Source organism: Ambystoma mexicanum, chromosome 8 (genome assembly GCF_040938575.1).
Source record: "Ambystoma mexicanum isolate Mex_15411 chromosome 8, UKY_AmexF1_1, whole genome shotgun sequence".
NCBI classification, from domain to species: Eukaryota; Metazoa; Chordata; class Amphibia; order Caudata; family Ambystomatidae; genus Ambystoma; species Ambystoma mexicanum.
This window is the reverse complement of record NC_090929.1, coordinates 727268241-727284905: the sequence shown is the minus strand read 5'-3', so window position 1 is coordinate 727284905 and position 16665 is coordinate 727268241. Positions and strand designations below refer to the sequence as shown.

Below are 16665 nucleotides of genomic sequence, written 5' to 3'. Positions count from 1 at the left end.
AGTGTGTTGGTTTCTTTCTCTGCACTTTGGGGCTTCTTGTAAAGTTATATCTGTGGACAAAATTAATAAAAATCACTTTGGGGACTTCAGTCCCACAATTCCCCAAGTACTGGGATGAGGGAGAGGGAGAGGGAGTCAGAGGCACTAAACTGCAAGATGCAGTCTAAAGGTTCTAATGACACACACCTGAGCGGGACCTTTAAATATATAAGGCTCCCTCAGGTACAGGCCATTAGAACAAGAGGGTGGGGTTGTGGAAACCACCCGCCGCAATTGCAAGATAAGCAGAAGTGAGAGAGGAGAGGCCGGAAACCGATGCTGTTGATGAAGTGGATAATGGACCTGAGAGGATCTTCCAGGTTCTCCAACTAACTTGCAGAGGTCATGCACAGGAACGCAGCATTGCGGCAAGCCTTCCGTCGGGAGAGACAGAGTCCCCTACGGGCGTGCAGTGTCACAGTGGTTGGCAAGCACCATTAGAGACGTGGAGCGAGGGAAGCTCCTTTCCTGTTCGGCGCAGGCCACAGGATGCTAGAAGCAGTCTGCCGAGCAGACGGAAGTAGAAGAAGAAGCAGCAAAGTGAGCTGTGTCAACGGTTCGCACAGACACGTGTAGCAGAGCCAGTGAGTTTACCAGTGAAAGGTAATCCCGTTACGCTCCGTATGCGACGGCTGACTTCTGAACATTATTTCGAATACTTAACTAATATAAAGAAAGCAAATTGGGGAAATACGAACTGCGAAATGAGACAAACAATGAAACGTTACATCTGCTATAATAAAAGTCAGCCCGTTTACCAAAGCAAAGAAAGGGCAATACAAAAGCACGTTACTCAGAAACAGTATTACCATATGCCTGTTAATTACAAACAGCATTGCCTTAGTAAAAAGGGGGCAGCTATTTACAGAGCTTATAATTCTTGTTTGCTGAACCATAAGAGAACATTGTTCGAGGCAGATTGTAACTGTTGATGACAGACTAAGGAAGAGGCAGTAATCAAACAGAATGAAGACAAGCATTGTCTAAGCCAAACAGAAGCAGGAGCAGGAAAGAAACATTGCCAATATTTTGCTGATGTGCAAGTGGGAAAACAGAAGTGGCAGGAGAAGCATCTTCTTGATATAATGTAATCAGGGGGAGTGAAGTATAACCTGTATTGCCTAAGACAAAGTTAAGAGTGGAATGAACAACATCAATATGATATGTTTTCCTGAAAATAACTTGTGAATGGTGAAGTTGTTGAAAGTGAAAGACTGAGCTAACCATTTGAAGTAGACTTTACCACAGAGTACTTGCAGTAGTGTTAGGAGTTTTGTTGTATCCTGGCAGGCCAGTATACCAGGATACAGACCTTGTAGAGGTAGCCCTGGCAGGTAAGTGCACCAGGAAGAAGACATATGAAGTAATGCATTGTGGTAAAAGGTTTTCTGGTTGAAGCAGAAGTGGCAGGGGTCACTAAGTGTTGCATTGAAGAAGTGGCCGAGGTCACTAAAATGTTTTGTGAATTGCTGCACGATCACCCTGACTAACTATTTGATTAAATCAGCATTTCATTTTTCAAGAATAATAAGTTGTGTTGAACTTTTGCAATAAGTGGAAAAGACAAAGACTTGTCCACAAATTGAGCTATTCGTTAAAGTTGAAGTGGCAAACTTTTGGATCCAACAGCACTTTATAATCCAAACATGGTTATATGAATTCTCAAGTAAAAATCCTATTTTGAATCTAGGGAAGGGGAAACAACCTGGGTTACAAGGATATAATGTTCTTGAGTATAAGTTGAATTCAACTGTTGCTTTTGTTATATTTCAATTGCCATACATTGCCTTTATGAGTTTGCTGTATGTTCAAGTGTGAGGGACATATTCCTTCTGTAAAGTGTTTGCTTTAGTTACTTTGATAGTCAGGGACATTCCTGTTAGGTTAGGGATAGTGAGTCGTTTATCAAACCCTTTTAAAGTTGAATAAAATGGCACCCTGTGAAAACTCTGTACCAAGTTGTCCGCCTCACATTTCTGACCCCTCACACAGGCCACACCTATGTGTGCACATGTGGTGCTCTTGAACTCTGTGGGCATTGCTCAGACTCTCTCCTGATTGATTCCTCCCACAACGAGCCTTCAAGAGGCTGGTCTTTTTTGACGTTCTGCTGTATTCCACACATACTGAATAAAGTTTGGGTCAGAAGCCGTGTCAGCCCTTATGAAAGGAGTCATATGATAATCATACACTTCAGTTCCTACATACCACACAAAGGAGTTAATGCCTAGGGGATGGTGACTGGAGGGCTTCCTATCCCCTACGTGGGAGAATCACCTCCAGAGGGTTCCCTCTCACCCTGTGCTGTAAGGGGTGTTAAGCATAATGGACTCACCTCCCTAGTGCCAAGACAGTAGCTCCTGCTCTTCTTGGATTTGTCGCATACCCCAGTACTATTGTTGTATGGTTATCTTACGCTGTTGAGTACATAAAAGTAATCGTGGTGTCCAGAATTTTTCACAAAATGTTTTAATTAGCAAATTAAGTAGGTCAGCCGACAGATGTTTCACCCCATCCAGGTCTTTCTCCAGGCTATGATATTTTAAAACTCCACACAATTTGGTGGGTTAGTTGGATTGCCAGTTTGGTGAATCACGAGTGGGACTGATGAAGATGGCACTCCTGTGCTAATCAAGGTTGCCTGTATCAACTCGATAATCTGATGGTCCGAGGTTCTATGAATAACAGGCCCAGATGGGTTTGTAGCAGCTGTGACTTTCGGCTAATGTGCAAGACCATCAGATGATCAAATTGATACAGACAACCTTGATAAGCAGAGGACTGCATCTTCATACACCACCAAAGTCATTTTGTCACAGATGAACTCTGGGGGTCCTGACCAGAATAATTAAAGCTGCTGCTGAAACAAACATGAACAAACCCGCTGAGAGCCGCATGAGGGGTTTCAATGGCTGCAATCGGAGACCCTGGATTGAGAAAGACACCCCTTTGTTTTCTAGGTAAAGTTACATTGCAAATCTAAGTAATAATGGAACAAACAATATAGACATTCTATTTCTATGTTATTATGATTCTCAAGGTAAGCAAAAGCGCAACACCACTCCTAGTTTTTTAAACTATTGTCTACAATTCCCAACAACTTTCAAAGGAGATGGTACAAATACAACCTCTTAAATTGACTACCATATTAGTCATTAATGAAAATAAGCATTGCCATAATAACAATTCATAAAAAGTACAGCGGAGCAACCGTTTTTGGTAGCAAAACTCAGGCGGTAAAACAAAGAAAATGCAGAAAAGTATTTAACTCACCAATTGCCTTTGAGATCCTGAGGTGCTTGCATGCTCCGAGTCTGTTGTTGTTCCAATAGGAGGAAGTAGATTATTCCTGTTGAATGGTACAGGTGAGGCAGACCGCTGGTCATTTCCAGTGACACTTTTCATTTACATCACAGAAAAAAAAGATATTTAACATTTAATCATTCAATGTTTCTTAAATACAGACAGGACAATTGGTACAGTAACAGGAAAACAACATTTACAGGAGAGGGAGATTTGTACTCCAAATGCGACAAATACTGAACTATTAAAATGCGCATGGTGTGCAATTCAGAGAATGTGTTTTGATCGGTGAGGGTTGTTCATGTTGGATAGGGCCCTTTGAGAGAGAGAGAGAGAGGGGGGGGGGGGACACAGGATGGAACACCAACCTCTGTCAATGGACTACCCAGACCAATATCAGTTACAACTTCTCTTTATTTCCCTCCTTCTCTCACTGCCCCTTCCTTTCTCAACTAGTCCCCTTCCTCTTCTTCCTCCCGTGCCTTCCCTTTCTACTTTCTCTCTTAAGGTCATATCTCGGGCTATGTACACAACACCCCTCCTACCCACTTATGTTGCTGCTCTCATATCGCTTCTAGCAGTCTCTGCAATCTCTGTTTGCTCGTTGCTGTCTTTTGTTGTTCTGACTTGTAGTCTTTTCGAACTCTGGTTTGGGTACTTGTTCAGCTTCCACCTCATTCTGTCTCTCCTGGCTTTGACCTTCTGATTCCCCCTCCTGGCTGTGGGGGGGGAATCAACGTGTTGAGAAGCAGTCGTGCTGAGCCCAGAAGAGGATTACACAATGCTACGGAGTATATAACAAATAGAACCCAAGAGGGGCTATGGCAACGCTGCACTCACCTCAAAACAGCCAGCAAAAGAAACGAGTCAAGGACTCGGCAGGCCAGGAGGCCTGAGACACTGCACACGGCCGCAAATCAGGGGAGGGGGGGGGGTTCCTTTCTTGACACTCAGTTTCTTCTATTAGCCTGTTGAAGAGTTTGAAGAAGGATGCATTTCGCATGATCGCCCCTTCCTCATCTTGCGGCGTGATCATAAGTCCCTTTGTGCATGTTTTCGTGAGGGGTTTCCTGCCGTATCCTGAATCTTCTGTTGCTTCTATCCAATTATCATCTCTTCTCCTATTGCTAAATCTCTGTCCTTCGCCCGTCTCCCTGTCTGCCCACTCCTTTATTTTACATTTCTTTTCCTCGTCCCTTTTTCAAATTTCTCCATCTTCCTTGTGTGTGTATGTTTCCAGCTGCATCAGTCGCATCCTTGGTTTGTATTTGACCATGAATGAGCTCTATTGCCATTTTTCCTGTGGCGTCATGTGGCATATTTCGATAGTGGCACAGCATCTGGCACAGCACCTGCTGTATTGAAATTTTGCAGATGATTGCTCTTTGTCTCGTCCTCTTATTGGTGGCCATGAATCTTTCAACCATTCTGTTACCTTGTGGCCATAACAGCGTGATCTTTTGTTGTTTGAACCCCATGTGATGCAAACCTTGTGAATGGAAAGGTGGTCCATTTTCTGTCTTTATAATGTTGAGAAATTAAAGTTACTCACTGTAGTGTCTAGAGTGCTCAGTCCGTAGTGCCCTTTGCTCCATCCTTGTGAGAGTCCCCCAACATGGGACAGTACCGGAACCTTTGGCAGTGAAAGAAATGAGCTTCACCTTGAAATAAAATGAGCTTCCTTGTAAATTTAGCATAGCATGCAGGGGTGCGGCCCCAGGTGTGGGAATATTTTAGCTCCTGGCATACAAGCAGGGGAAGGTGGGTGGGACGTATGGAGGAAAGGGGACTAAGGACTATGAGTAGTCTAGTCACTACAGTGAGTAACTTTAATTACTCATACGTCCCACCCCATTCCTGCATCCTTGTGGGTGATTCCATTGAACAAGACCAATGGGTGGAGCTGTGACAACCTGCCTCAATCTTAAGAAGCAGCAAATAAGGTTCTTCAAAACTGCCTGACCGAAATCTGCATCCCGCCTGGAGCTGGTATCCAGGGAATAGTGCTTACAGAATGCAGACGTAAATGGCATAAGTAGCCACCCTGCTGATGACTTCCCAAAAAGCATGTCTCTGAAAGGCAACAGCCATAGCCTTTGCTCTGTCGGCATGGGCATGGATCCCCGCGGGAACTGCCTTACCCATGGCTGTATAGGCTTCTGAAATGGCCTGGACCATCCAACGGGCAACAGAAGCTTTGGAAGCCTGGGTGCCAGGAGACAAGCCCCCAAAGGTGATGAACAACGCCTCAGACTTCTTGAAGGGTTTTGTCCAGCAGAGATAGAACTTTAGCACTCTCTTCAGGTCCAAAGAATGTAACGCCCTTTCAGCCTCCGACTGAGGGTTCGGAAAGAACACCGGCAGGCAGATTTCCGGATTCAAATGGAAGGGTGAGACCTGTAAGGAAGCCATGGTATCAACAGTAAGACAGACACAAGTGACCACAGTTCAAAGGTGTTTATTGAACCTTAACTGGGTTTGAAAAACGCTCATCTAATCTTAAATCTAAAGATGGGAGCAAGCTACGACCATCAAATAGTAATAACGCAGTCCTAGTGGTGTCTTGCCAAAATAAAAGGGCCTATACTAATAAACCTATTGCCAATCCTTACCTCTAAATACAAATATTGTGGGAAACAATGTTATGCAAAAGAAAAGTGTTCAAGAAATGATATGTCGGGATATTCAAGCCGTTGGTTTCCCTTCCCCACGTTTTCAGCTCGGGACAAGGCGGCACACAAGCCTACCACAGTCTCTGGCTTCTCTAGCACGAGGGTGCAGTTCAAAACTTCAACATCACGGCCTTCTGTATCAAAGTCTCTTTGCCGTTCAAAAGTATCTTCTTTGAAAAGTCCTGATGCATCAAACAAATAAAGTTCCTTTACTTTCAGGATCCTGTGCACACTTTTCTGAAGTGATTTACTGTTCACCTTGGATCCTCCTGCGCCGGGCTCAGATCCACTTCAACACAAAGTTCGTTTTTCACATATACACAATTTCCTTAGGGTTTCCATATATCCAATTCCTCAGGTGACTCACGGTTCACCCCAGATCCCCCTCTGATGACTCAGATCTGTTCTAACACAAACTCGTCAATCAGTTTCCCTCTGCCGGGTTCGGACCAATTTATCTATTTTTCCATCAACTTTCTTTACTGTATCAATATCAAAGACTTTCAATTGTGCACAGGATTTTGCTTGACCCGTTGCAGTACCACTTTGATTCACAATCCTTTGCCACTCTTTCACTTTTGTCAACTCTCAGCTGGACACCTTAAAGAGATGTTCGATTGAGCACACATGCAGTGCAGGACCAATCTGTCAAAGGTATCAAATATTTTGGCTTCAAAGTTCAACTTTACTCGCATTGGTTATCACACGCGTTTCACTCATTGTCAGATTCACCGCTCGCCATACAATGTTGCTGCTTGCAACTTTGACTTCAACACAGACCGGTCTTGTATCAGTCTCCCCAACTCACTGGCTGCGTTGCTTTCACTGAAGCAGCTTTATTCTTGGAGCCAATGACAGTACCACAGTGGCTGGAGATTCTCCCTGCCTTGATTACTGACACGGGAGGGCCCGGGTTACCTCCGACACACAATGAAGGATTCTTCAGCCTGGTTTCCTGGTTTTACACTTTCTCTAGAGGTCTCGTGAACGTACCGGTTCCTTGTTGAAAAGGTCAAGGAACTTTCCTCCTTGCGACCCCCTTCTGTTTCGCAGGCTTTCTCCTCTCGTTAAACTGTGATCTTGGAACTGCCGTTTCCTCGTGAGCTTTGCCTCGCTCAGAGTGAGCTCTCTTGCTCCGCCTTTTATCTGTGTGGGGAAGTGTAATGGAAGTCAGGTGTGCGTGATGGTCAGTAATTGCCTGACCAATGTATTGGGACACGTCAGGTATACGGCGTGGGTGTTAGTCCATTTTCTCTAATAGCGGGCTGTCCGTGAGAAAGTATTTGTGTTGGAGAAAGAGGGGAAGGGTAGAGTTCCTAAATATCCTACCCGGTACGATGGGGTTAAGGTGTTATAAGGAAGGGGATACCGCATCTCACCGTCTGGTGTACCACTCCCCGAAGATCCCTCACCCAGATGATCCTCACACACTGGTCCACCCCCAGGGACTGGATCCAAAAGCGATGGCCGTATCCTGGCCACCTGGATGACAAATCTCCGAGGGGCCAGTGGGTGAGACACCTTCTGGTTTCTCACAGACCACCTTGGGCAAGAAGTTTGGATGAGTGGACAAGATGACCTTGTCACTATGAAAAGTGATGAATGGCTCGCACAATGACTGAGCCTGAGCACTGAAGTGAGAGCCACCAACAGCACTGCCTTGGGTGTCACCATCCTGATGTCAACCGAGGCCATCATCTCGAAGGGCTTAAGCTGCAAGGCCACAAGAACCACGTTGAGGTCCCAGACCGGGTGCAGCCTATGGACCATAGGAAAAAGCCTGAATAACCCCTTCAGGTGAGCCTTAACCACTGGGTTGCCAACTGAACAAATGTGTTCTGGGGAATTTTTGTAAGCCCCAATGGCTGCCAAATAGATGCAGCAGGTATCAACTAGAATGCCAGAATGTGCCAGATGTGCGGAAAAAGCCAGCATGTCATCCAGGGAGCAGGTAAGGGGGTCAAGCCCCTTGTCATGAGCACGGTGGCAGAATCTGGTCCATGTGCTCTTGTACTGCAAGCAAGTAGACAGCCTCCTGTATGATGTCCCAGTTGTCATCCGAGAACTGGGAATGCGCAGTCTCAGCAGGTCAGGAACCAGGCTGCCAAGCCCAGCCTGGCTGGGCCAGGATGCTCCTCTGCCCGCCCAGCCCCGTCACGTAGCCCCTGCTGGGGATCAGGAGATGGACAGGGCCCTGGGAGCACAACTGCAGCAGAACTGAGAATGACGCCCTCGAGGGCCAGTTGGGCACAATCAGGATCAGGCTGCAGGCCACGAGGCTCAGAATTTGCAGAGGGTCCACTGGAGCAACGGAGGAGGAGGAAACACATAGCACTTGCAGCCGTGCTAGCAGAGCTGGAACGCGTCCCCCAGAGACCCCTGACCCCGTCCTGACCAAGAAGTAAACCAGGGCACTTAGAATTCAGAGGAGATGCAAATAAATCCAGATACGGAAACCCCATCTCTGGAACAGGGGCAACAAGCAGTTGATGTATAACTACCATTTGTAGGTGTTGAATCCCAGGCGGCTGAGCTGGTACTCTTCTGCATTGTTGCTCCCTGGGAGATGGACCGAGGAGATCCATATCCCCTCCGACAGGGCCTATTCCCAAATTGACACAGCCTCCATCACAGGCGGGGAGAACGGGTGCCACCCTGCTTGTTCAAGTAGAACATTGTCGTGTAATTGTTGGGCCTTAGCCAGAATCGCCTTGTCCCCGATGAGTGCAGAAAGGCCCTGAGTGCAAGGCCCAACACCCTGAGCTTGAGCATATTGATATGCAGGAGGGCCTCCATCCTGGACCATGCACCATGAATTCAGTAGCCCTCCAGAGTTACGCCACAGCCCGAGAGGGAGGAATTTGTCACCACCACCAAAGTGGGCTCCAGCAAGGGGAAGGGGGGACCCACATTGCAGTACAACAGCCACCACTGAAGATCTGGAAACAGGGACAGGGGGATATGGATTCTGTCTGACAGCAACCCAGTTTCCAGGTCCCAGCTGGCCACCAGGTGGAGCTGGAGTCATCTCATCTTGAGGCGGGCATGGCAAACTGAGCATGCAAGATAACATCAGGCCCAGAAGGTGCTGGTACCACCATGCCAAGGTGGTCGAATTGGCCAGAAAGTGCCCTATCGCCTTGCGGAGGGACAGGAGCCTCTGTTGAGGGAGAATCCCAGCTGGTGTAGAACATCCACCAGTCGTTGACAGGAGTGCACCACCCCCTCGGGCGAGCTGGCCCTCACTAGCCAGTCGTCCAAATAGGGGTGTAAGTTATGGCCCTCCAGGCGGAGGAGACTAGCCACTGCATTTGTGAGTTTCGTGAACACACAAGGGATCGCATTGAGGCCAAAAGGCCGAACACCTTGGTACTGGAAGTGGCGTGACATAATAGTGAACTGCAGACATTTCCAGTGTGGCTGGTAGATGGGAACATGAAGTACGCATCCTTGAGGTCTAGGGAACACATCCAGTCCCCTGCGCAGAGACTCGGCTATGTGTGCTGGGGTGTTCAACTTGAAACGTTTGATCAGTAAAGACAGGTTGAGGACTGAAAGGTCCAGGACTACCCTCAGGCCAGCCTGGCTGTTCTTGGTTACCGCAAAAATCCTAGCATAGAAGCTGGAGCCCCGGTCTGACTGAGGAATCGGCTCCACCGCCTGCATGTCCAAAAGAGAGTGGATCTCCCGCAACAGCGCCTGGGACCCTATCTGAAGCAGGCGAGGAGGAGAAGGTAGAGGAAAAGGAAGAGGCAGACTGAAGTCTGTGGATACTATCAAAAGACTCTAGAAACAACACTTCCAGCTGCCTTTGAAGAGAGCCAGCAGGACCCCTACACACGAACTGTGTTCCCTGACCGTTACATGATTGCTTTTTGGCATCTGAGGCAGGAGTGGAAAAAACCCAGCAAGGTCCTCTGCTGCTTTGTCATGTGGTCGCTTGGAGACCTCTCTGGCCGTGGCGCACCGCTATCCCTAAACCCCTTGAAACCGCTAAAGGTGTGGGGTTTAAAGTCAGACCTGCCCTGGTTTGGAGGGAAGAACTTTTGCCCTGGTTTGGTCAGGACGGCCAAAGACTTAGCAGTCTGCATCAAGGTCTTTTTCGTCAGCCTGTCATCCGTGGAGGAATGAAAAAGGTCCATCCCCTCAAAAGGAAGATCCAGGTTCCTCTCCTGCACATCCAAGGAGAATTTTGTGGCATGTATCTACGCCGTCGTCCTCATATTGACCCGCAGGCACAGCTCTCTGCTGGCTGTGTCGATGTGGGAGAACGAAGAGTCCATAATGTCCTGCGCAACAGCACGAGCCTCCGCCAGACCGGTCTTAAAGGAGGCCTGTCCCTCCATAGGGAAGTCAGGCAGGCACTCTCTGATCTCTTGCCACAGCTTCCAGTTTGCCGCAGCTAGGAGGGCATCAGTGTTGGCCTGTCGCAAGTGCAGCTTGGCGTTAAGATAACGCTTGCCAAAAGACTCGAGGGCCTGGTCTTCCTTGAAAAGACAACTGGAGGCAGCACCTGCAGTGGACAACTAGGACAATGGCTTGGAATACAAGGAGGCCGCCACCAAAACTGAAGTGTGGTTGAGGGTGGGAGGCCAGAAGGACCGGCTCCCCATCCAAAAGCGTAAAACCGCTGTCCAATTTCTTGTTCATCCGGGTGTTGGCTCAGGGCTTTTCCCAGACCTTTCTAGTTACCGACAAGATATCTTTCTGGGGGTTTGGGCAATACCTGAATGGCTCTCATGGTGCGCCAGGCCACAACCTCCACCAATATCACCGATTCATGGGGGGCCTGCTCCAACTTGGAGACCCTCAAATACTCTGCAAGGCCCTCAAGACTGTCATGAAACGCCTTCACTGACGCGAAAGGCTCTTCATCCTGTGCGTCGTCGTCATCGCCCGCCCCCCCTTTTTGCAAGGCGGAGAGGAATCTGGGTCCTCGGTAATAGGAGCCCGAGGGGTTCCCACCTGGTCATCATCCGGAGACGGCTGGGCATCAACAGGCGACTGCAGGGGAGGGGGAGGCGTTGGTAGTACAGGAGCATCGACAGGCCCCGGACCGGGGGAGGAAAGGGCTGCAGTACTGGTCCCTCTGGGGGGACCGGAGGAGGACCCAGGGGAGGAGGCCTAGGAGGCATGACCTGCGAAATCACCATCTTGATGAGGCCCAACATCCGAAGAAGCGATCCTCACATCCCGCCGGACCACACTGGGCCTCCGTTCCTGATCGAAGCATCTAGATCTAGGAGCCTGGGGTATGTATCCATAAGGGTGAGAGGGGTAGATCTAACCCTGCAGAGACCATTTGCCTGTGCCGTAGGACCCACTGCCACTTCCTGAAGGAAGGGGAGTGGAACCTTCTTGTAATGCCCACTCTGAAGGTGAAGGAGGGCACGCAGACATGGCACTCTTTGGCCCCAGATTCTGAAGCAGGAGCGCCGACTTCGAAGATGGCACCCGTAGGTCCAAAGCCCTCGGCCCACGGGCCGGTGCTCTAATCGCCCTGCGTAATGACCTATGGAGCTAGTAGCCATTTTGGATCATGCTTCGAACTGAATCCTAGAAGCAGATCTCAACGATCCCTTGCACCCGGGTGCAGAAGAGGACGACCTGGCTCGTCCCTCCGTGGACCGCCTGGAAGAGCCCCCGCGGCCTGGGAGCTGGTAGTCTTGCCGGCATCAGGTCTGTCAACAGGACCCCTGGGCCCCTCACTTGGGAGCCGGTAGCCCTAACGGCCTCGGGTCTGCCAGAACCAGAATCCAAGGTCTCCTTCCCAGTGGGAGCCCCTGGAAAGGGCCTTGCTAAACAAAGGGGCCTTGCTAAACAAAGGACCTACCTTGTCTTGATGTGGGGTCTTGGCAACAAGCTCTTTAAGATGACCGGGAATCGAAGAATTGAAGATCTCCCTCCAGGAGGAAAGACGATTCTTGAAGGCTCGTTGACCGAGAGAGCTGCAAACAGCGCACGTGTCCCAGAGGTGGTCGGGCCCCAGGCACTCAAGGGAGAGTGCATGGAGGTCCGAGGCCGGGAACAAGCGATCACAGGATGAGCATCTCGTGTAGCCTCCTGTAGCCGACATGCGCTGGGGGAGGCATGGCACCGAAGCGAGGTGAAGATAATCAAAAAACAAAGAACAGGGAGGAGGCGGAAAGCTAAAAAAGTTCCTGTGCCTAGCTGCAAGGTCCGACACTATCTGTGTGGAAAAAGGGTTTGAGGTGATGCGCCGTAAGGTGGGTTCTCGGAGGCGTTCCTACGCTCGAGGCCGCGGCAGAGCACGCTATTATAATTTAAAGGGGAAGCACATTTTCTTGCTGCCAAAGGTTCCGATACAGTCCCCATGTTGGGGGATGCATACAAGGATGGAATAAAGGGGACGGGATGTAGGAGTATACCCCATTCGCTGAAGACTTCGTTTAGCATTCCCACAACATTTGAGAACGCTGTGGACAGTGTGGCTTTTCTTATCGGAAATTCTGGAGTACTCATCCACTGACACCAACAGGTGGCCTTTTAGCAGGGGTCTGTAGGAATTTAGTGTCAAGCAATGCCACAGGCATTCTGGCAATGGTGTGATCATTAGCAGGAGTGGTTCTGCTGGTGCAGAGGTGGATTGGCACGCCACGCAATGCGAAGTCCTCCAATATGGCATGCAGGTATGGAAACCACACCTAGTTTAAGAATATTTTCTTGATGTTTACCTCCAAGGTGGCCTTCATGGGCCAGTGTCACAATTTGTCAGACTTTTAGGGACTACCAATCTCCACCCTCTCAATGGGATGCTGCTCTGTTACTGCCAGTTCTGAGTTTATTTTGACCATTTTGTCCATTTCCCTGGTGTCTGCGTCTTTATGTGGTAGTAATATGTGTTTGTAATTATTCTATTTACCCTCCTTTATTAAGTATGTTGCTCTGCAAATTGTAAGGTCTTCTTTCAACTCTTTTGCAAATGTGGCTTACGTCAGAACTGGCGGGAGGCCGTTTTCTGGGATGTACTCTATGTAGCAATCGGCTTTGTTTTCGAGGGTCTTATTTGTTTGCCCTCTCGAGTGCTTTGATATATAGTCTGCTGGGTTTTGGTCGCCTCCTGGTTTGTGTTGAAAGTTATTGCCCCACAGTACATGCGCATAATCCTGTAACTTGTGTACTCCTTTGATAAGTAGTATGAATTATTCAATAGTCAATAATGGCAATCAGCTATGTTCACTTGACTCAAAGAATCATGTATTCCATGGGTTTATCAAAGAATGTAGGTTTTAATGCCAATTAACAAATATCCTATAGATCCAGAGATGCTTAAGATATCTGTATGCCATGCCAAAGCATTTCGACCTTTGCTTGGTCTTTCTCAAGGCTGAGCTGCCTGCTACTGCTAGGAAGCTCATGTTGTAGAGCTGTCCTATGAAACTCGTATTCAAGTTTGTGGATCTGAGTATTGATTTCAAATTAAGTCAGTGATGTGTAAAAAAGGATAATGACGCTTGTAGGTCAGTGATGAATCTGAATTGATGTCTGATTACGAAATAAGTGTTCACAGACCCAGGCAGCCGCCACGCTTTCCTTTTCTGCCTTGGAGTAGGCTGCTTCTGTGTCAGACAGGGCCCTGCTGGCATATGCTACAATTTTCTCGCTGTGTGCTTCTGTTAACTTTGGGCCAAGATGGTTCCGAGCCCCATGGGGCTGGCATCTACTGTGACTTCTGCATGCCATGCTAGGTTGAGGTATGGCAGACGATGCACTGTTGTAAGTTCTGCTTGTATGTCTTCAAATGCTTTCTGGCATTCATCATTCAACTAAATGAGGGCTTCTTTTTTTAGTTTTCATAGTGTTTCCATCATTGTGGCATAGTTCGGGAGGTAACGTGCGCAGTATTCCGCCATCCCGAGGAAGGATCTGAATTCAGCCACTTGCGTAGTTGGGGTTAGTGGGGTGGTGGCTAGTTTTCTGTATGGGTCTGCAATCATCCCTGGGTCCGAAGAACTAGAAGTGTGTTTTGTTTATGCCACACTTCTTTTTTTTAATGTTAACCCTTCTGCCTGTAAGAATTTGCCCACTTCCTCTAGCATTTGACTTTGTTCTTTCTGTGAGGTGCCGAATACGAGGATATTGTCGCTGTAGTTGAAAGTGGAATTTATTGGGGCGAGGAGGCATCCTATTGTTTCTTGAAAGAGCTCTGCAGCTGACAAAATGCCAAATGCGCTTACATCGGAACAGGCCTTTGTGGATGGCAAATGTGGTGATGATTCGTGAGGCAGGTTGGGGGACGAGTTGGTGGTAACCTTGGTTCAGGTTAAGTTTGGACAACCAGAAAGATTGGTTGAGTCTGATGATCATGTCCTCTATATTTGGGCCTGGGTGTCTCTCCTTTTGGATGTCCATGTTGGGGATGCGCATGTCTACGCACAAACGGATGCAGCCATTGTCCTTTGATACTATGACTAACGGCAAAACCCAGGGGGATGGGCCTTGTGCTCTTTCGATAATGTCATCTTGGAGGAGGTGGTGCAGTTCCTCTGATACTTTTGTTTGGAGATGAAATCCGACCCACCTGGGGTGTTTCTGGACAGGTCTCACTGATTTATCTATGTGCAGTTTGAAAACTGTCTGAGTTTCCTCAGTCCTCTGAATAGTTCCAGAAATGTGGTACATATGTAGGTCATTGACGTCTGGCCGTTATCTATGGAGTATATTGTGCCCTGGGTGACACTGCACTATTTCAGAGCTGTCGTAGTTTATATCGATGAGTGCCAGCGCTTTTGCTTTATTGTAGCTTAGTAGGCACAGCCCTGTCAGTAAGCTCTAGAAGATGTGTATAGTTGTTGAGATGGTCATCTCTTTATGTCGTAGTTGACATGTGAACTGTCCCACAGACAGCAGTGGATGCGTCGTTCCCCCATTGGTATATCTTTGCTGTGGACTTTGTGTGGGTATATGCTTCTATGATGGGGTTGTAATCATTTTCACTCATGACGTTGACCGTTGCTCCTGTATAAACGATGAATTAATTGGTCCCATTCGATTTCCTATTTGTAGTGTGACTCGTGGTGCGGTGTCTAGTTCCTCGCTTTATCGTTCTGTTGGGTCAAATATCGTTCTGTTGGGTCGTCTTGATTTTCTTGTTCCAGTATGTATCCGTCTTCTAGTACCCTTATCATTCTTCTTTGAAGAGTTGGCAGGAGCTGCTGACTGGGGGATGACATTGGTATTGGTTTTTCCAATCTTGTGGGTGTATTTGTCCTAAGTGGTGGGAAAGGCCCCTGTGGGAATGGCACCCCTTCTCTGCACACAGACTGCAAGTGGTTGTCTCTCCCGCACTTAGCGCATTATTTTTCTATGGCTAGGCATGGACCTCTGTGTGGAAACATCAATCCCCAGCTGTAGCATATACGTGTCCGTGGTTCCTGTGTGTTATGGGTTGGCATGGAGGTAGATTTGCACTGTATTGGGGCTGTGTTAGACATCCACTCTTTCATACATACGTGCAAAGTCTATTATGTCTTCCAAGAGTAGTGTTTTTTCAGCAGGTGTTTGCGGAAAGTTGATGAGGTGCATCCTACTAATTTTCTCAGGCGAATCCCTTCTTCACCTTTAAAGTTTACAAATTCACAGTATGTGATTTCTTTTGGAGTCTGGTGACAAATTCATCTACTGCCTTGTGGGGCAGTTGATGGTATTGATTGAAAGCATACCTTTCATAGTCTCTCTTTGGTTGTACAATCAGTTTCCTGTTGCGGGCCGCAATGGTCATGTCATATGATGTTTTTTTTGTGCTGTAATTTCAGATTAGCGAAAATATCCAGTAATGCTGGAACTTGTCATCCCCCACTGCTTAGATGAAATCAGCAGATTGTTCCAGTCATTCTTCCAATCTAGGGCCCCTGTCTTGTTAGAATTGTAGCTGAAATGGTTGAGGTCTCCTATTGAAAGATGCTCTGGATGCAGGCATTGCTTGAGCGATTATCTGGCCTGCTTATTCTTCCTCCACGGTGCAGGTCCTGTTGATTGTGAGGTGTCTGGATGGAACTACAGTGGCACCAGGCTGTCGCTGGTGGCCTTCATTCAGCCTGGAAAGGTGGTTTTGAGGCTCTGTGTAGTGGGGCCCTAGCAGACCTCAGAGAGCAAAGTTTGGAGGAGGCCTTAGCAGGCTGTGGAGCAGTACATTACCGTTTTTTGGAGGAGGCTCTGGCAGGTGGAGGAACAGCTGTGGGGCCCATGTCCCTGTCAAAGTAGAGGAATCACTGAGGGCCGTGTGGCGGCATTAAGTGTGTTCTGGAGTGCCCTGGTGGTGATGTAGACGCTGGCCGATTATTATGCTGCAGGCGTTCACTCGCTGGAGCACTGGAGGAGAGGGCTGGTGGTCACTCAGCAGGACAGCGCTGTGTCTTTATATCATATCTCCTGCGATGGTGGAGTACCGTGTAGGTGGCAACTCTGGAGGCGAGTGGGAAGGTAATAACCCCTGGAGCACGCGCAAGACATTTCATGCTTTCCTTTTTTCCCCCATCCTTACCAGATCTGGTGACAGAGGAGCAGTATGAATGGCCGTGGTGGGAGCTCTCCTTGGCAAGTGTTGGGAGTGGAACGAAGGAGCAACGTGGACAGACGCAATGGGTGCTTTCCTTGGCAGGAAGGGCATGACTTTCAGGTTGATCGTCGG

General features: G+C 48.2%; 1 protein-coding gene across 4 annotated transcripts in view; it reads right to left on the bottom strand.

The window, feature by feature from the left end:
* The window catches only part of FAM149B1 (family with sequence similarity 149 member B1), a 1843046-nt gene that overhangs the window by 363619 nt on the left and 1462762 nt on the right, over positions 1–16665 (bottom strand). For all 4 annotated transcript variants that reach the window (XM_069610541.1, XM_069610540.1, XM_069610539.1 and 1 more), the window contains one exon: positions 3313–3436. In XM_069610541.1, coding sequence (XP_069466642.1) covers positions 3313–3436 — 124 coding nt within the window. The remainder of the gene's footprint in view (positions 1–3312; positions 3437–16665) is intronic.